Consider the following 20,402-nt stretch of genomic DNA (forward strand, 5'->3'; position numbering starts at 1 on the left):
AGAGGTATTTTGAGGACTTTATACTGACGCCATGTAGAAAATTCTCAAGGATAATCATAGAAATTGTAATTGGTACTTTGCGTTGTAATGTTGTTGCAGTCACAGGTAGCGGTTTTGTAAAAGAAGCGCCTGAAAGCGTGTGTGTGTCAGAGGGATTTAGTTTTCCTATACTTCTGTTTGGAAAAGTTGTCATATCTTGTCAGCAAGTGTTATCCTTTCGTAGGTTTTTATCTTATATGCTTTTTATGTGTATTATACCTTTATATCAAGCTATCTTTTAACTGTGCGTTTAGTGTTATACTTTAGATTTTAAATTCAGTTTCAAAACAAGTATTAACAAAAGAAAAGCTGTAACACCCCTCCAGCAAACATAACTTTAATAGAACGTCTGTTAGCCTAGTGGTTATTACGTCATAACTCTACTGTAGCGCAATAGTCTTATTTTACTGCACTGTACTCGGAGCATCAGTGTCCTCATACAATTTGTACATAAAACCTAGGAATTATTTGAACTTCTTTCTTTCACTATAGGCTATCTTTAAGTGAACTATATAGTGGCAGTAAAAAAAATTCGTCAATTATGTCATAAACAGTCCCGTTTTGGTGATATGACGTTAAGCGTAGTAAGGAATAAAAATTGCATGCAACAATAGCTTTATTGGCGGAATTTCTTTCAATGAAAACATTGGATCTGATAAAAGGGCGTTAAAATATTAATGCAATATGCTAAAATGTCCCCTTACGTTAGTGTCCCTTCTTAGGTAATTACTTGGCATTCAAAACAAAATTGTGGAATACAATATTGGGTTATTGCATTCATTATAGACAATTCTCATTTGGTTAGACAGCTTTATGCCTATAATGTAGGTAAATGGCGTTACGTTATTGAGTGTAGATAGAGGTTTGGTAGCACGACCAAGTGTGACTATTTTAAATTAATTTTTGATAACGCATCCGTGTGCTGTGTAAAGTGTGTCGTGGTCAATAGCATTTGTTGGAAATAAGTTTTTTTGGATAACTCTTTTTTGAAAAGGTTTTGTCTGCAGTTTTTAAACAAATGTTACCAATTTCATTATCTGAAAGTTTAAAGTGTTTAATGTAGAAAAAACAACGTTTCCAAACATGACCTAAACAAAAGTGCAAAAACACTTGTGCACTGCTGGTCACAACCTTTTTTAAATCATTTTCTTGGCGGCGTACCACATATAACTATTTTGGAGGCTTTGGCTCAAACATACGGCATAAGCTTTTAACCACTGGCAAGAGGTGTGCATTAATTAAGCATTAGTAGTGTGTTAACAAGATGCTAGGAAGGGAAGGGATGAAGCTAAACCACCTTTAGTATAAGAAACAGAGTTGGGTATTAACGTAGGCATGACTTACAACCAAGTATCGATTTCTAAGCCGATATAATGCTGTGAAGATGGGATCGACAAAGGATAATTAGCTTTCTAAAATGCACAGCGGGTGTACGGCGATTTAAAGCCAATTCTCTTCTCGGTGACAATTAAAATGAAGTTAAACTTTTTCCTGGTTCGGTCGCTGTGTTGTTTTTAAGAGGCTCTAGCAATTAGTTGTACTGAGCTCAGTTTGTTAACTGTGTAATAGCGTACGCTTTTGAGTATTTTTTATAGTTTTTTGTTTTTTGAAAACATAAAACCTTTATTAGTTCACAGAGCAACGAGAACGAATAATGAATCTATTTAATTTCGTTAAACTAGAGATTGTTTTAAAAATTTTTGGTACATTGACATTTATTGTAAACAAGTTTTTGGCAGACAGTTTTTTGCTTTGCAGTGGTGAATATCATATTTCTTGGTTAGTACATTGCATATCACTTGTAGCCTATCAGCGATTTACAAATGGAGGTGCTGGTTTTCAATATCGTCTTAGGCGCTAAGCTGTTGTTTTTACTGGCAATTGTGGAAGGATTTTCGTTTTCTGGACGACTGCAAGATGAAGACCAGAACATGGTAAGTTGGCTTAGCTTCGCCAAGAGTGATAACAAATATAGGTTCCGGATTACAAGATAGCGGCACAGGCCAAAAAGGGTACGCCGGTTTTATTTGTAAACTAAAACCAATAAGCTCAGTTTTTATTTTGTATTTTAAGAAATATACCTTGGATCTTGTGCTTTAGTTAATTCCAAGTCAATATATTTTCACAAAATTGTGGAAAAGTTGCTCTTATCGCTTTCCAAGAATTAAATACTTAACCAAATCTGGGTTGGTGTTTGCTTTAGGATTTAAAGGTGAATCCATCCATTATACAATTAAAAGTAAGTTTAAGCGTTAATTCTGATTAACGACATAAATTGAACGATTTGCAGTTCTCATTCATCACCATTTACGTAAAAATCCAACAAAACCATTTATCGGAGAAAATCCGATCTTTAGTCACACACGATCTAATGTTACTAAAAGTTTTCTTGTGTCAACTAAATAGCATACCGTCCTTCATTCCCCAACATACACATACAGTAGAATCCTCACACATTGCAATTTATTATTTATAACCCCAACGTTATATGTCGCTGATGACATCTTGTAGGAAACCTATGAACGTATGCACTGTACGTAAATGTCGTTGCATAATTGTTAAAATCAATGTTTAAAAGGTTGTAAAATGTAAGATGCATGATTAAAAAATGTCACCAAAGAAAATTCTGAAAGGAGTTACGTCACAACTAACGTCATTCTACGTTACACCTCGGCCTAATCACAGGACATTTTTTTTTCAAATTGAAGCGGTATATGCCTTTCAGTTTCTTAAAATTCTTTAATTTTTGACAACGCCAACTAAGTCACAGCTAAAAAGGCACATTATGAGAGAGTTTGATGAAAAAGCTCAGACGTTCTGAAAAACAACAACTTGTAATTGAAGATATTTCATTTTTGTTTTTATGGGTTCTTTCATTGCATAATTGTGCTGTTACAAATCAACTTTGCAGTGTGTTGGAAATTTACATGGATTTCTTTTAAATAAATGCAATATTTTTGTTTGTTTTTGCAAGTTTAACGTTGACCGTTTCAGGTAATACCGCAATCGTAGCAGCGACCATAACAGGCGGTTTTTACTGCTACCATAAATCAAATAAAGCAAATAAAAAGAAGTTGTGTGTCAGCTTTTTTTGTAACATCGCATTTGTGTATGATGAACTGGAAGGGTTGTTTTCATGACGCAAGTTGTTGTTGAATGGTGGTAGAAAGGGCCATGAACTGAAGATATTCGTCTGCTCCGTCGCATAAGCATTTATCCACCACCGCAATTTTTTCCATGACAATGCTTTTTTTGTCATCAGTGTTGAAGCAACTGTTTGATTAAGAAATTCGCGCCCCTTAAAAATACCCCCGGTTTTAACCTATTATTTTCACACCCATAATAAATCAACACTTGGGATTTCGAAATCGATTTGAACTTTTCACTTTTTCTGTCAAGACTGAACACAAAACTGGGTCCAAAAACATTTCAAACCTCACCATAGTAGCAAGTAATTTCCAAACTCATCCAACTTTATCCGATCAATTTTGTTTCCTGATACGATTCCTGATCCTGAGGTAGCCAACTGACTCGGTATTGATTATTTCCCGAGCATGACGGATTGACACTCCCGTGTGAATTGAGACTTTGAAAGGATAATGCCAGGACTAGGGTCTGTAAATTTTGTTTCGCGGTCTTTTCTGACTTCGTGGCACAAGTTGATTGACGAGCTGGACTCAAACTCTTGTCATTTCTGGCTTCCGCTTCAGGTTTGGTGGGGTCCATTATGCGTGTTGATTTGATGCTATAGATTTGTAGCAACGATTTGTGCTAAATGGGCTGTGCATGTAGAGTAGTGTGATTACAAACAGGGAATGGTGCTAAAATTGTGGTAATGTGTTCAAAAAAGGTAATCTGCAAATTTAAACAATGACCCTTACATAAAAATACGCATAACTGCTAACTGTTGACCATTTTTCTGCGGCTTTGACCTTCAGCATTTGTATTCAAACTTTTAAACTTGTGCAAGCTTGCAAAATCCCAACCGATATTTCAAAACGGAGTTCTAAAATAAATGTTGTTTATGAGGAAAATATGGCCCAACTAAACATACATACAACATGTAGTTTCTTAACCGTGTTGCCAAATGCTCATCCTATAATCGGTTATCTAATCTTTTACAATATAATATAATTCTCGTATAATTTCAATCAAGGCATGCAGCAAAATAATACATAATTAAATAAATCCTATTTATTCGCCAAGACCTCTGACGTTAGCTGCATATCTTGTTTCCTGTAGATATGCGTATGATTGATTTTTGACTTGAATTTGATGAACGGGCGAATTGATTTATTATAGAACGCATTTAGCTCGGCGCATGCACATCTGTCATTCATGCATAACAAATGTTTGGCAAAGCAACCAAAACTTGATTTCGCATGCGTTTCATACTGTAAAGCCAGGAGCATATAGCGTATTGAAATAACTAGTAATTCTTATCTTTCACAAAGTCGGAACAGTTTGTTGATGAGTAGGAACACGGGTTTAAGAAGTCCGCTTTTTGATTTACAGAACTATTGTAAGTTTATGCGTTTCTATTTTCTTGCGAAATACATTATTCCCAAAATCTTTTCGGCACAATATTGCATGAAGAATTTTAATTCGTTTTGGTGGTCGAAGCACACATTCCAGAATTGTGACTTTACATTTTTAACCCAGTAAACGGTCGAGTTGTTGGGTAAGAACATGGTTTAAAGGGTTTTAACCATCATCAAATCCGATACGACCAGATCTTTATTGTGACCAAACTTTTTCGTCTACCAATTCGTTAAGTTTTAGCACGCAGCTGTGTTGATGTGTTGCCAATAGCTCCAGTTCTCCTTGGCTGCTTATTTCATTTCGACTATTTTCGGGCCAATACCCAACATATACTTGGATAAGTGATAAGTTTAAACAACGCGTCCAAAGCATATCCTTCTAGGGATCGGCGCTTATGCAGGATTTAGATCAACGATTTGGCTTTAGAACTTTCAGAAGTAACAAAAACGAAGTCCTCTGCCAACTACAAAAACGTTTGTTAATCAAAGAGCTTTGGCGGTTGCAAAAGCACTTTAATGGCATAAAATAAAATTCTTATACCTTATATTAACTTCAGTTGTATGTTTGCAGTGTCGTTTCAAATTTGTCAAATACTTTTCACTTTTTCCAAACAAATTTTCAACGATAACACTATCTACTCTTAATAACGAATATAACGGACCAATATAGACGTAAAAAGCGACATGTTTTTGTTTAGACGTGTGACAAATGTTTTTTAAAGCAGGGTTTTAAACCATTTTAAAACACTTTAGACATACAGCAATTATTGTTTTGGGGCTTCAAGGACCGCTTAAGTTTTTCAAGGTAACATTCATTTGGGAATGGCGGGGGGAATTTTCTTGGCCGATTACGACTTCTTATAACGCAGTGGTTCCCAAACTTTTTCATTATTTTGTCAAAACGGTCCCTTTGCCATTATTTCGAGGGCTCGCGGTCCTTAAGCTGGAATGTGCATTTCAGGAAAACGAAAGTTGATTGCAGGATTTTCGCTAGTTATGCAAAATTGCGCATAACAATTATCTAAACTCTATAAAAGACAGCTTGTGACATTACAGACAAGACAAAAAAAGCAGTACGATTGTGCGCGAACAATTGCATTTTTGATAGTTGTCATTCAATAAAGGCCATTGTTTAGCAATGGAGACAGTCGATTCTCAATTCTCTTGATTTAAACTTATTCAGTGGCACAAACTGACGCTAAATAAGATTATAGAATTACTTTACCCGCTTCGCGGTCCCCCAAAATTGCCTTACGGACCCCTAAAGGACCGCGGACCCCAGTTTGGAAACCGCTGTTATAACGAGTAGCAATTTACGTGTCGTGCATATTTAATGTCAAACGCGTGTTTTCTGGCTTTACCCTTCCTGTTTGTCGTTGCTCTGCCGTACCCGGTTGGCTTTATGGTTTTAAAGGGCAAACTAGAAATAAATTCATAAAAAATAAATTTTAAATTAATCCTATGCCCCTATACGTGCATTTAAGTGTTGGTGAAACCGATTATTTTACACGCGCTCTGACCGTATTCTTTTTATTGACTGTTGAAAAATATTTTTGAATCTATCTCGCAAAAGTACCGTTACACTTTCGAAGATATTTTGAAACTTAGGTAATTTGGGCGAATTATATTAGGGATGTGGTTAACATTTGTTTATTTTTCAATTTTCGTGGATGTCTTTTAAAATTCTGTCATGTTTTTGGTCACTGTTGCAGTTTTTACTTTTACATGATATGTTTGGTTTTAGATATGCGTTTAAAAAAGTTTCACTTTAGTTCGTTCAGTTTCTATGTGTGCTTGTTCAATTCATATTTTTGACAAAAAATGACTTTATGAAGGAATCAGTAGTATCCAAAACGATTAACTTTCCAAGCATAAGTGCTTGGTCTCCAAGATTTTGTAGAAGTAGAACTAAACTTAAGCGATTTTCACAAAAACAAGTAAAAAGCCATTGAGCTTTACTGCTATAGTGTTATGTTTTTGTTACAGAAGTTTGGCATAGGTTTTGAAAGAGTTCGGAAATTGGAAAACCACAACCGCATCCCAACCACATCCTTACATAATGTTCGTTAGCCAAATGCACTTGTTCCGTTTTTAGCGGTGACCCCGTGTCCAATTATTACCCCCTGAACAGACAGTTACATAAACAAAACCTACACACGTACAACCTCGCGCAGCACCAAATTGCTGTAATTGTCTGCAAAGGCGAGGTAATTGGCAGTTTTCGTAAACAATCAAATTTGTACCGAGCTGAGCAGAGCTGTAACAAGTCCAGTAGTCAGCTCTGTGTGTTAACACCCAAACTAAATTTTGATTGGTTTCTAGCGCCCGTGCGCCATTAATTATTTAACGCCACGGGGATGAAAGATTTAAAGCCGCACGGGAGCTTTTGAGCCACCAGGAATTATCCAAAGGCATGTAAAGTTAGGACTGTAAAAATCTCGGCAATTTTGCAGTGCTCAGCAGGCTGTAAATAATGACACCTTACTTTTTGCCTTAAGCTTTCATGTGAAAGTTGTTTTCATTGATACTCTAGTTTTGGTATTTGGTATCAAAATTTATGTTCTAGCTTTCGGTATATTTAATATTTTGTTGAAAAACATAAGTCTTTGTGATATACCTAAAAACACAAAAAGTAATATTACAAAACAGTGGACTTTCATGAGAGTAAAACAAGGCGACAAGATTGTCTAATAAACTGTTGTGTTGTTCCGTTCCAGAATCCGCCTTGTTATCTAGTGTTACTCTAATCTAAATGCTCTGACCTAGGACATGTACTACATTTGTACCTAGTATAGGCTACGTGGTGACGTGATGAGCCCAGCGAAACTTTTTCATTTTAATGTCCAATTTTGAACCAAGCACACTGAAAGCTAAAATCTTCCTTCGACAAAACTATATCTGCAACGCATTTAAAACACATACACAGGTGGAATAATTGCGTATTTTTTGACCACAATAAACGCACGCTAGAATGGGACATTGATAGGTTTGTATTTTAAACCTGGCAAAACCATATGTGGTTTGAATATATAATTGAACGTTTTGAATGTAATTACAAAATAGGAACATTGAAAAACGTGGTAAAATAGCCATTCGCTGAAGATCGGCAATCAATGAACCATCACAACAGCTCAGTGATTAATTCATTCAAAGCCGCTACCAATTTCACTACCCAAGCCAATTCCCGCGCACACTGAGCTCGCTAATTACAAATGTCAATCAACATAAAATCGTCGATAGATGCCGGTTACCGTTCACTCTCCCTTACTAAGCAACGGTGTAAATTCGTAAAGCGTAAAAATTCGATTTGCAACCGAGAAAATTGACTTTCGGAAGATAGTTTTACAATGCACAAAAGTCCCATAGGAGATGTGAGCGAATTGTATAGCGTTAGGGCTTATCTCTTTTACAACTTAATTTGACCCAACGTATAATGTGATTATAAAATCGTTTCTAGCTGCTTTGTTAATAAAACAATCTTTGTAAGTAATGGCAATTGGGTAGAACACCACTGTCAAACGAATTTCATTTTATTTTGACATGCTACTCCATAAAGGGTGTACGACTGGCTAGTGCAGGGGTTCTTAACCGTGGTTCGGCAACGCCGAATCAGGGGTTCGACGAAGGTCTTTTTTGAAGTACAATACAAATACTCGTTTTTGTCAAACTTTAGGCCTTAGGGTCTATAGTCGCTAAAAACGGCAATTTGCATTTGCCAAATATTAAAACACTGGAAGGTTAAACTTAGGCAGGGCTGTTTTAAACATCTCGAAACAGTTTTCGTGGTACAAAAAAGAGTATTACCAGCCTTATAACCGTATGTGTCAGACTTTTTGTACGCCTATTGTGTGCCAACAATGCGAACAAAACAGGTACCACAAGCATCACAATATAGATTATGACATCACAAACACTTAAGACTGATCTCCTCGCTGTGCAGCTCAATCTGTGCACCAACCTAGAAATTAATCTGCACTTTTGGGGCACTATTAGATGGTATATATATATATGATATAAACCAAGTATTTAAAAACAAAAAAGCAGGTAAATGGCGGCCGTTGGTGAAATAAGAGCTAGATATTAATCTGGGATTTTTGGACCTTGCTGGAATTAAAGCAATCATGAAATAGGTTGCTTGTACTATTATGTCAGAATTTAACAAAATGACAAACAGTAACTGTTGCCACTACGTTTGAACAAAACCTAATTATGACCCACCAAACAGAATGGGTTAAAAACCCAGGATGTAGCTTTGGGGTTCGACCAAAGGCTGAAGAATATCGTAGGGGTTCGGCCGTGATAAAAAGGTTAAGAACCACTGGGCTAGTGTATAGTTAAAATGTATAAAAAGCTTTAGAAAGCTTTTTCAGCAATTAGAAATCCTATCTCGTTCCCTTGTGTCGCCCTAAGCAAGAAACTTAAGCAGACAATATTGCTCTAGCCCAGTGATTTCCGATGGGTTGCACCAAATTGAAGTCACCAACTGCCTTAAACCGAACAAATCAAATAAAAAGATCAACGGGCAATAAAAACAGGCAGCTCGATGGCGGGCTCATTGTGAGCATAACGCGTTCAGGCATTGCCCGCCCACCGAGGTTAAAAATGAAACAAACAAACAACAAAGGCATTACTTTTAGATTGTAGTGACTTCTTTTAAATCTGGCTCCAAATATAGCGCACCCAATCGTTTAGTAGCTTAGCAATCGTGCACTCGCTTGGAAAGCGAAAGGTCGTTGACAGGTTTATTGCAATTTAATTTGCGCGAAAAGCGTTTTGGGGTGCGCTTAGTCACAGCGCTCGATAATCAACCATTGAAAACAATAATAACAGGGACGTCCTGCAAATACCATTAGCTCTTTATTAAATATTCGCGCTTGCAAAGGCAATCGATTTCTCCTGCGGTTTTGGCGTTCGTTCTCAATTCCGGTCCATTTATTCATTACCTGTCATTTTGTTTTTGTCGCGATGCAAACAACAGCGTCGACGCCATAGCTTCGAGGTGTCGTTACAAAACGCAACCGCGTGATAAAATATTGATGTCGAACGACACCGGTAGCGTTCGATGCGGCTCTGTTAGTTACTCGATACCCTTGCGCGAAACTTTAATCGAAACGGAAAGACTTTGAGCACTTGAAGGCGTGTTAAGTTGTCGCGTCTTTGTTTTGTGCTCTTTGGCGACACAAAGTGACCAGCCTAACTAGCTCTTAAATTTTATCTGGAGGTATAATGAGGCTCTTTTTAACCTTACCCCCTAAACCTAAACGACAGCACATTCTCATAGGCAAGCGTACATTTTGCTTAAAAACATATTTTTTAGCCGGTTCTGTTACAAAAAGTCTATTTACAGTAACCAGTAATGCTAACCGTTTCACTGGCCTCATAAAATTTCGTGAGACGGTTCTATAGAACCGGTGCGAACCGGCTGAATCCCACCACTGGATACTTCATTTGCATATATCTCAATAGAATACAAAAATAAAACGATAAATCCATTGCTGTGTTTTGTTGTTTAACAAAATAAAATGCATTTCGCTCTTATAAACATATACCAGTATTTAAACGCAAGTTAAGCATAAATATATACTTTCGATTTTAAATTCGATTCTGTAAAAAATGACCCTGAATCGTCGCAGTGTTTTGCTTTATTTGCCAGGAGATTTCATTATTAAGGCAGCATTTCCCTATAAAATTTTTGTTTTTTGACAGGCGATGTCAGAGAAAATTGGAAAGCATCTGTTCCAGGAGGGTTTTCCCATTCAAAGTGGGCTGGGCAACGGTATGTCATCCGAGTTTTACCTTTTTTTTGTAAAGAATAAGCTGGCTATATTGCAGTTGAAACGCCATGGGTGTGTAGTATGTGTGTCAGGAGATATGAAGTTTTTGTGTGTGTTTTTTTGGTGCAAGTACCAGTCTATTCCTTACTAATTAAAAAAAATTAGGAACAGTTTCGCACATAGTTTTCCTAGTGTAAAGTGTAATGTAAAGTTGTTCGGATTTTTTTATGTTTTATGCAACTGACAAAAACAACATCATAGCAAGTGCTTATGCAACCGCCTTGCGTTCGTATGGTCTAAATGCTAATTTGTCGGGCACTTCCATTGCAATAAAAAACCTCGCCGAAAATGACTTTCAATAGGCATTACTAATCCCAACCAAAGGTATTTTAAACATGTACCTTGCTGCATGGAATTGCTTGATGTTTATGTATTGTTGATGCTTCATAAAAGGTCTGGTGTATTGTGATTTACTGTCAAATTCCAGTTTGTGTTTTATAACCAACAGAACTATCAAGAGAAACATCTAAGATGCTCTCGAATAGACTCTCCGACTCGATAAGGAAGAAACGAGATTTGGCCGGAAGCACAAACCCGTTTGGGAGAAACACTTACCGATGGAAACTGAAACCAGGAAAACCAACAGCAACATCAACAGGGGTAGGTTTTCGTTTTTGCATAGAATTTTCAAGGCAATTTTAGAGGATCACAAAATTCCTTAGGTTTGTAGCGATGCTGTATACTGTATAGCACAAGTACATATAGTTTTGAACTTGCCTTGTTTACGGTTACAAATACAACAAAAGTCAAACTGGACATATTTGTATTGCTTAAACTTGAAAAATTTGAGGTTACATTGTTTAGAAGAGGATACGATATATTAATACTTTACTTTTTTGTAATACCATGCAACTGTGTTCACCTGTTCGTAAACACCGCAAATCAGTCACACTTTTGTAACCACATCGAACGTATTTGCAAATTAAAGAATAAAACTGATATAGAATTGGGAAATTTTCGGTTACTTGTAATTCAACGTGTACATTACTTTGCTTCGTAAAATTGTTGGTTCCAATCGATGTTTGCTTTTGCAGGTCGCAGATCCAACAAAAAATGGAAATGAAAATTTGTCCTACAATTATCAGTTTTGGGGAGAAAACTTTGCACTGAAAGGAAATGTGACCGTTGTTCAGTATGGCAGGAAACTAAGGTAACGTCAACACTTTTTTGACTTTATATCTACCATTTTGTTCGCCATATCTTCATCACGGTATAATAACTTGTTACCCAACCTGACCCGACAACAACACTACCTATGTTTTTAAGCTAACATCGCTTTCAACCTAAAAATGATTTCAACATGTTTAAGCAAACTGAAAAGTCGAGATTAAAGTATTTTACAATTGAAACAGTTTGTTAGCAGACAAAGTGTACGTAGATGTATCATTGTTTGCAAAATTTTATTCATCGTTGAGTTAGTTTATTTCGCTTAGTAAAAGCGACACAATTATACTGAACCACCTCCAAGCCGAAAATAGCTGCGCAACGTTGAAACGTTATGAAGTGTAAAAAAGTGGATGGCACAATTATTGGATCATAACTAGGGCAAATATTTTTTGACTTGTCAAAAAAAGTCAAAATTTTGTCAAAAAAAATTTTTTACAAAGTCAAAATTTTTTACAAAGTTAAAATTTTTTACAAACTGCATTGTCGTGGTGTTGTAGAGGTTGCACTGTCAGTGAACTATTCGTTTTACACCGTGATTTTTAATTAGCTCATTCCCTTTTCAGAATAGGTTAGGTCTATGTTCAGATTTTTGCCCTTCTGTTAGACTTTTGCACATTCTTTCGCTCTAGTTAGATTAGCCTAGCCATATTTTAACTTTTTGAACGATAATGCGTAATTTAACTACTTGAATTCTTCATAGGTGAAAATTTTGTCAAAAAAAAGTTTTTTAAGGTCAAAATTTGTCCAAATTTCCAATTTGTAGGTCAAAATTTTTCGTTTTTTAGGTCAAAAAATAATTGCCCTAATCATAACTAAACGAGCAGCTACCCCGTATTATATGAATGCACTAAAGGCTTTTTCATTAAAATTAGTTTCATCTTAGGTGCCCGCTACCGATACTGCAACATTTATGTTTGCACTTTAGTGATAAGAAGACCGCAAATCGTCCCAATATGGTGAAAATGTCACTCGACTTCATACACTTATCCTAAAACGATCACTTAAGTCTCCAAGATCGAGCGAAGAGAATTGGCTCTTGAAATTTGCGCTTTACCAATCTATAGGAAACTTCTGTTGTTGTTCTTCCTACATTTTTTATGAAGGGCAGATGCTCTATGGAGCATTAGGAATATCTACGTTAGATCGCAAAACACTAGAACAGGTGGCTTGGCTACGATTTAACATAAAAATTACAAGCTTGTGAAACGCAGTAAAACCAGAAAACGTAAAAACGAGTAAAAATGGTGGTCCAGTTTGTTGATTGAATATCAACAAATTTAAAACAAATCGGGAAGTAATACCTGTCCGCTTTTAAGACACTGTACCGGTCAGTTGGGTTTATTTTATTTATCCTGTCAATTTAGTCATTTATTGGTCGGGGTGTGGCTTAGTCAACTTGATTTTAAAATGTACATTTATCAAGAACGCATCTAGTTAACTGTTTTACCTGTTAAACTTTAGCTACGAAGACCATGGTACTCTAGTACTAGCTATGTATAATGTATTAAAGCTAGAAAACGTTTTGCCTCCGTTAACTGCACCATAAATATATGCGATTGTTGCCAAGACGTTAAGCCTGCACCTAGTTTTAAAGCAGTAACAGTTTAGGCTTGTTGCATAACTTGCAACTAAAGGTTACCATTGAACGCTGCTTCGCTCGAGTTAATGAAAGTTTAATGGATGACCCTAGACCTGAAGATATTTTTGGCCTTGATGTAACATCGACTAGGCGTTTATTTTGGTCCAAGTCATTGGATTCTCTCCATGAAATTTAAACAAGGTTTAGTTTGATTTGCTCCATGCCCTACTCAGAGAGCATGAAGAGAAAGACTTTATAGATTTGACGTTTTTAACGCTATTGAAGTCTCAGGAGTTAGGACTCGAAACGTAATATGTGACAATAGGATTTCACCTGGAAACAATTAATATATTTGGGTTCTTGTTAATAAGCACGTATAGTATTTGCCAGGAAGCTGAACTTTTATTTAGTACAGTACACCTCGGTTAAACCGGATTCGGGTAATCCGGATCTTCGCCTAATTTGACGCAAATGATTTGTAATGTGGTAAGGCTTGAACTAATTTACACCGGTTAATCTGGATCTTCACCCAATCCGGACAAAACGGGTCCGGATCAACCGAAGTTTACTGTAGTTTCATTTTTTTAAATTTAATAGTTGTTATTGAAGAGTGATCAAGAAGTTTATGAACGCTTTGCTATAGGCATGCCAGTGATTTAAGCCCAAACCGGTACCTTTATTTGCAGGATTTTATTTCTTTACACAATTAAAGGATTTGCGAACGCTACTATGGACTTAGTGCGACAAAATGTGAAAAACACTTTTGGAAAATGGCCAGTGGCAAGGTAAAATTGTGGCGTTTATTTTTGAAACGACGTGTAGCTTTCTAATTGCGTTAATTTTGGTGCAAACCTAATTCATTTTCTTCCCAGCGGGGCGAGTCAAAAACCTAGAAGCTGTCGATTCCAAAGAAGCGAAAATACTTCGTTGTTTGTTAGGAATCCGATTAAATGTTCGCAACCATTAAGTAAGTATTTTAACCTCTGCGTGGTGTCCCTTTACAGCGTACATTAACCAAGTGCGCTCAAATATTTTTATATATTCATGCTGGGGTGGCTTATCAATTGCCAATATAGCCTAAACTATGCTGGTCAAGTTTTCTCGCGATTTTTGCTGATTTACAAGCAAGAAGCATTTCAAATTATTACGTAAAACTTAGACCTTCTGTTAACGTTTACTTTCTACACACGAACACCGGGCATTGTTGAAAATGTTTGGTAGTTAGGTTGAATATATTATGAAATCGCCAAACGAAAGTTAGCGTTTACACTTTTATATTTTTTTTATGAAATCGCCAAATGAAAAGTTAGCGTTTACACTTTTTGGGGGGATAAATTTACCCAAAGAAAATGATTAGAAAATAGCGATGCTATAGTTACTTAACACATAATCTTTGCAGAAAAAGGGTTTACCGTCCAAAATCAATTACCTCTGGAAGCCATGGCAGCACCTTTGATGCTCGGTGACAAAAATCCCGCCATCGACACAGAACCCGACTTCCCGACACAAAGGAACAGTCCCCAAACTGCGAGCGACTGCAACATTCCAGTGACGTCATTCAAAAAGACGTGGCTCTGCATTGACCCCGACTACCCACCTTGCTTTCTGCTAACAGTTCAAGATGATAACTATAAAGTTACGGAGACGATTTGTCCCAAACAGATGCCTAATAGGAACGGTCCAACCCAAAAACTGTTCTCTGGTTACTGGTAGTTTAATCTTCAAACTTGAGTCGAAGTATAGAGTGCCAAAGGGCCGGCGTCCAACTGCTATGTTGTGGGCCACGTTGCTTTTTTTGGACGCTTCAATCTTGGTTGAAACTGCAAGGGGTAGTTTAACGTGTGTTTGTGTCCATGTGGAATGTATAGCTATCGCGCCGATTAACCTACAATAAAGTTCTGATTCTCACGGCTTGACTCGGTTATCCTGGATTTTGTTTATCCGGATATTCGCCTATTTTGGACAAAACTTGATTTGTAGTGTCGCAAGGCTTTAGCTCAGGGGTGGGCAACCTTTTTTACTGTGGGGCCAATTACAATTGTCAAAAATAGATCGCGGGCCGCACCTGTGCATAACACAAGGTGATTTTACTTCGTTGCTTACCAAATATGCTCAAATATAAGTATAATTCGCATTTGATTCTAGCCACATTTTGCCAGGTCGCAGAAAACTAGCATCAGGCGCATTAATCTGCTTAAAAATATATAATAGTTCGTCTCGTTTGCCGGTACATTTGAAATCTAAGCTTCTCTGCGGGCCGCACAACCTTGAATCAAGGGCCGCATGTGGCCCGCGGGCCGCAGGTTGCCCACCCCTGCTTTAGCTAATCGACATCGGTTAATCCGGATCTTCGTCTAATTTAGTCCATTTTTGGTCCGAACGGGTCCGGATTAACCGAGGTTTACTGTACTTAATACTAAATATACTTTTTAGACATAGATTCTTAGTGTTTGGTTATTTTGGTCTATCGTCAAATATTTTATTTCCATTTTCGTCTTTAGGCTAGATCCATACACACGCTTACGCGCATAGTTGGTTTGTTCTTTTATAGCCAGCGCAAAACGCCGGCGCGCGAGCGTACGCTTTCGACTCGGCTGCAAAGCGGGAGGTTCGCCCACAAGGTGGCGCGGAGCTTGAAACCACTCTCGCGTTTTGCCGAGCGCGCGAGCGCTGGCTAAATAAATTTGATTTAGCTCCCGCCGGCAAGCCAGTTTTGAATTGTGACTTTTTCAACAAAAATACCCAGAGGAAGTTTGGTTTCAGAAATATATTTGAATGATTGCTACATATTATTGCACGAATGTAATTAACAATTCAATCTCTCCGCAGCCTTTTAACAACAGTACATTGATCTCATGACAGTGCGGAAAACAATTACAACAATTGCTGTAGTTCAGAAATGGATTGGACTCGTTGGTCAAAAATCATTTGCAGATCGAAGCTTGCAGTCGACCGTAGCGCTCAACGTCATACGTGACGTCAATGGGAGACGCAGCTAACTTGTAGTTCGGGGCTTGATCAAAGATCTTTGAGAATTGCAACGACTGTCCGCCTTTCAAGCCTGAAATGTTAAACGCCTTTTTAAAAAGGCTTGCTTTGTCACAATTACTGGTAAACACTAATTAACTTTAGCTATAGGAAATAATGAAGTGGATAAATGCTGGTAGAGATTATTGGCTAAACCCTAAGAAGGCCTTGTTGCCCCCAACAAACCTTTTAACGTTTTGTGATCTAATCTGTAACTCCTATGGTTAACAGAAAGGTCTTGTAATCACAAAACAGTATTCGACAAGTAATGAAAATCCCGGGTTTCATAAAAATGTTAAAGCATCCATCTAAACACTAGAAACAGACTTGAAAAGCAGCTTAAACGAAAACAAATCTGCCAGACAGCTTGTGTACACAGAATACATCTATGTGCAGACGCCTCATCGACCTGTATTATTATTAGTGCATGGTGAAATATGATGTATTGTCTATCATACCTAAGGCTCACTAGCAGTATTTTAATTAAGAACTAACCATGTTTTGCACGGTACGCGCATCCCAAACACGCAGAATTAGAAGTGTCAAGAATGTAAACTGGAGCTTGAAACACGTCAGATAACACCTAGAACCGAAATTAGAAACATAGTAATCTGAATCACAACAGTCTAACACCATACAAATTTAAACATACCTGTAATATTTCAGGGTTTTTGGAGGCACCTCCAGTGGCCAATACGCGAGAGTTAGAAGCAAGTTTGTATCCTAATCTTTCCGCGTGATATCGCTTGGCAAGAAACTGTCCTTCAACCAAACTTCGTATTTCCTCTACGTCTGAAAACGCCTCCACCTTTTAACATAAAAGTACAAATTGGTCAATTGTGTTAATGCTAAGCAATGAATTTGCCGAAAAAATGGATAGCTTGCCCATGCCGTAATGAGTTTTTGTCAGAACTAAGAGTTATTATATTGAACAATATCAGACATTAACAGACAGCATTGTCATTAACGATCACTGTTTATGACAATATATAACTAAAAAATATTTTGCAGTAACAGAATCAGTCAATGAATTTACATTGGACATATATATATCGCTTAACTGTCATCTATGTATTCAAACAAGTTTTTGACACAATTACCTTTTCGTCTTTTGCGTTAAACCGAAAATGCCCAACGGCGTCTGGTGTGATTTCTTGCACATCGAAGTAGATACCTAAGAAGGTAACGAAACTGCTCACATCTTAGTTCTGACATGAATCCGAACATATTTTTCTTACCAATATTTCCGTTATTTCTGGGACTTGTAGCATTCAAAGCTTCGGAAAACTTTTCCCACGATCCTTGAGCGTATTTGTCTCTAAATCTTTCGCGTGTTAATGAACCGTTTTTAAAACTGAAAATAATAGACTACTTATGTAAAACGGCATATTTATTATCCGACATAAAAAAAGGTGATCGGTTTATGGTTTTAATTAATCTCAGTAGGAATGTTAGGCTGATTAAAGCTGAGTTTCGCTGAATGACGGAAGTCATAGCGAAGCAATTGCACCCAGAAATTGTCTAAAATAGCCGCAATGGAAAGCACGAGTAAGTGAGAACGCACTGCAGCAACATGTTGTTACTGTCCAATATTACCTGAACAAGTTTAGAAACAAAATTTGTTTGACATATTTTCCCCTATACTACCTGAACAAATTCAGAAAGTTTAAGATTTAAAAATCTGAGAGCAGTTGTGGTCGCATATATTATTCATCTTACCATAAAAGAGCCATATAGGCATTGTCATCCACAGGATTCACGAAAATATGTCCTTCCAAAGCAGGTTTTGGTTCGTCAAGCCACAACATTAAGGTGTCTGAAGTTCCAAGGCTTACCACAATGTCACCTCGCTAAAAATATTTGTTATGACTCCCACATATCTGTTAACAGACCATCAATGCTACATTTAAGTATGTTTGGCTCTGCTGGTTAGAAATAAATGCCCAAATAGAGCAAACACACCATGAACACAAATAAACTATGAAAAAACATTTTTCATCATGTACAGTTTTTATCACTAAGAATCAACCATCCATATTTGGTTTTAGTATATTGTTTGAAAAGGATTTTAAAAACATATGCAATACTTAATAAATACAAGACTATAGGTTACCTGCAACCGACATCCAGCTAAGGAGGCAGGGTTATCACCAGTAAATGCAATTACTTTGCAGGATGGATTAAAACCATATCTTTTCACAAAGTAGTCACTAACTTCGCCCTGAAATAATGTACTTCCTTTTAAAATTCTTAAAACAACTGTAATTTTAGTTGTATAACCACACCAACACAGTCGAAGATGATACTGGCTCTCCAAGCTTTTTGTGAAGACCATCAGCAACAGCAGCAGTGCATTGAAATGACCACAACTTTTTTCTGTAAAAATAGTTTATAAGAGCACAATACAAATTCACAGCAGTGTATATGTTTTAAGCTGGTTTATATGAACAGGAGTGTTATTACATAACTTTGTTATGCAGCAATGAAACAAAACGGAAAAGTTGCAAACAAATTACTCAATCAAGGCTCACTTAATGTCGAGTAAATTCATGCCTGAACCATCACTGTAGTCAATATTGGCATATTTGCCCAAAAGCAAGGATGCAGCAAAACTGCTGACCAAAGATATTCTCTAAAATCAACACAAATACATCTCCATTATTTGCAGCAACTACCATACAGAAAAAAATCAAATTCCGTATACCTCAGTTTTGTCATAGAGGTCTCTTTGTTTGGTAAAGATTTTGCGAATCTGGTTACCAGTGAATCTTTCATATGCTCGAGATCCAGTTATGGAAGAAAGATTCTGACCACCACCAACTTTTTGTTCTAAGTAACTAAACACATTGTATGTTATTGATGTAGCACAACCATATTTATCCAAGCTTGTGTGGGAAAGTATATTAGAAATAATTCAGTCCAAGTGGTACCAGGTTATCAGCTATTCCTGCTGGTCAAGTCAGATTTAAGAAGCAGCCATGTTAAAGAACATAGGATGCTGACTTTCAAATAGGCATTACAGATCATTTTTGCCAAATATGAACAATATACCTGCATTCCTCCTTGGTACTGGAATCCATCCAGATAGGTGAATTCTTCACCGAGAAACAATTGCCAAGTTGCTCATGCATATTATTATCAGGGTTTAGATTGCACAGTGTTTCTGATGCACCATTCAACCAGTAAACACTCCCATGTTGCTGTTACAAAATACAAAACACATATAAATTGTCCCTTTTGTTGCTGTACAGACATTTAAATATTGTAAAACATATTAATATAGTGGTCAACCAGTCTGCAGAACATGACAGTTCCTGACGAGATCTTCGGCATGCAAGACCAATTTTAGCAGGCATATAGCAAGCAATAGAGGTCCAGGCAGAACAAAAAATGTCTTTGATGCTAACTTTCCGCATGTAACCCCAAAAAATTGGTGTGCATTAATTTAAAAAAAATGTGCCTGCAGCTGCCATACTTTGCAGACTGGGTGGTCAACTGTGAGAAAATACAGTTACCTGTCCTGTTCCAGATATAGCAGCAACTGACTGAAAGTCAAAGCCATCATCCTTTAACTTTTTTAAAGCTAAATCTAATGCTTCAACCCACATTTCTGTGGGAGCTGTCACTGTTAAGTTGTCATCTTGGATGTGCACACCACCTGTAAAAGACAACATGTCAACCCGTTTTGCACTGTCTTATTTGGATAAAAGAGTACCTTTCGTTTTGTATTGTGGAAGTTCAGAATCAAAGTGAACATTTACTTCCTTAATTGGTTCCAACGATTCATTTGTGGCGAGTATTTTTACCTAAAAAAGCATAGCTTCAGTCTAAAATTTAAATATAATAAAAACATTTACCACACAGAAAATGAAGTAACAAATGTGGAATATTGTGATACCTGTTGCGTGCTAAAGTCAAATCCGAGGTAGGTGGCCATTTGTCTGCAATACCCTGAAAATAATCAAAACAAAACTTTCCAAACTTGTAACATTTGTTGCATATTGTCAGAAAAGGGAATTTCCCCATTCTCTCCCAAAAACTACTCCGTAATTACTTGTATTAATACGTAAAATGGTAGGCACTTTCTTATTTGGTCACATTAAAACTGCACGCTCTTCACATTATTTTGTTTACCTTACTAACGAACTAAAACGTTTTTACTAAAATGTCTCTTCGGCCAAAAATAAATATTATTTTCAGCATGGAAGTCACTCA

At 36.9% G+C, this 20,402-nt stretch overlaps 2 protein-coding genes across 2 annotated transcripts; one reads left to right on the forward strand and one right to left on the reverse strand.

The window, feature by feature from the left end:
* Positions 1–1,785: 1,785 nt before the first annotated feature.
* On the forward strand, positions 1,786–15,068 carry LOC145217764 (uncharacterized). The gene is made up of 7 exons (XM_080085106.1): positions 1,786–1,973; positions 10,287–10,356; positions 10,863–11,014; positions 11,449–11,564; positions 13,847–13,945; positions 14,033–14,127; positions 14,560–15,068. Exons 1-7 carry the CDS (start codon positions 1,863–1,865, stop codon positions 14,871–14,873), a joined length of 957 nt encoding a protein of 318 aa, XP_079941232.1. The 5' UTR covers positions 1,786–1,862; the 3' UTR covers positions 14,874–15,068.
* An 838-nt stretch (positions 15,069–15,906) lies between these two features.
* Positions 15,907–20,293, reverse strand: LOC145217763 (xylulose kinase-like). The gene is made up of 14 exons (XM_080085105.1): positions 20,086–20,293; positions 19,903–19,993; positions 19,703–19,845; positions 19,239–19,387; positions 18,892–19,024; positions 18,719–18,819; positions 18,473–18,563; positions 18,301–18,408; positions 17,907–18,037; positions 17,426–17,541; positions 17,288–17,361; positions 16,840–16,995; positions 16,683–16,770; positions 15,907–16,221 (listed from the first exon to the last, which is right to left on the reverse strand). The coding sequence occupies exons 1-14, from the start codon at positions 20,122–20,124 to the stop codon at positions 16,085–16,087; spliced, it is 1,557 nt and encodes a 518-aa protein (XP_079941231.1). The 5' UTR covers positions 20,125–20,293; the 3' UTR covers positions 15,907–16,084.
* Positions 20,294–20,402: the final 109 nt, after the last annotated feature.

Source organism: Phallusia mammillata, chromosome 3 (assembly GCF_965637545.1).
Source record: "Phallusia mammillata chromosome 3, kaPhaMamm4.hap1.1, whole genome shotgun sequence".
In the NCBI taxonomy this organism is placed as follows: domain Eukaryota; kingdom Metazoa; phylum Chordata; class Ascidiacea; order Phlebobranchia; family Ascidiidae; genus Phallusia; species Phallusia mammillata.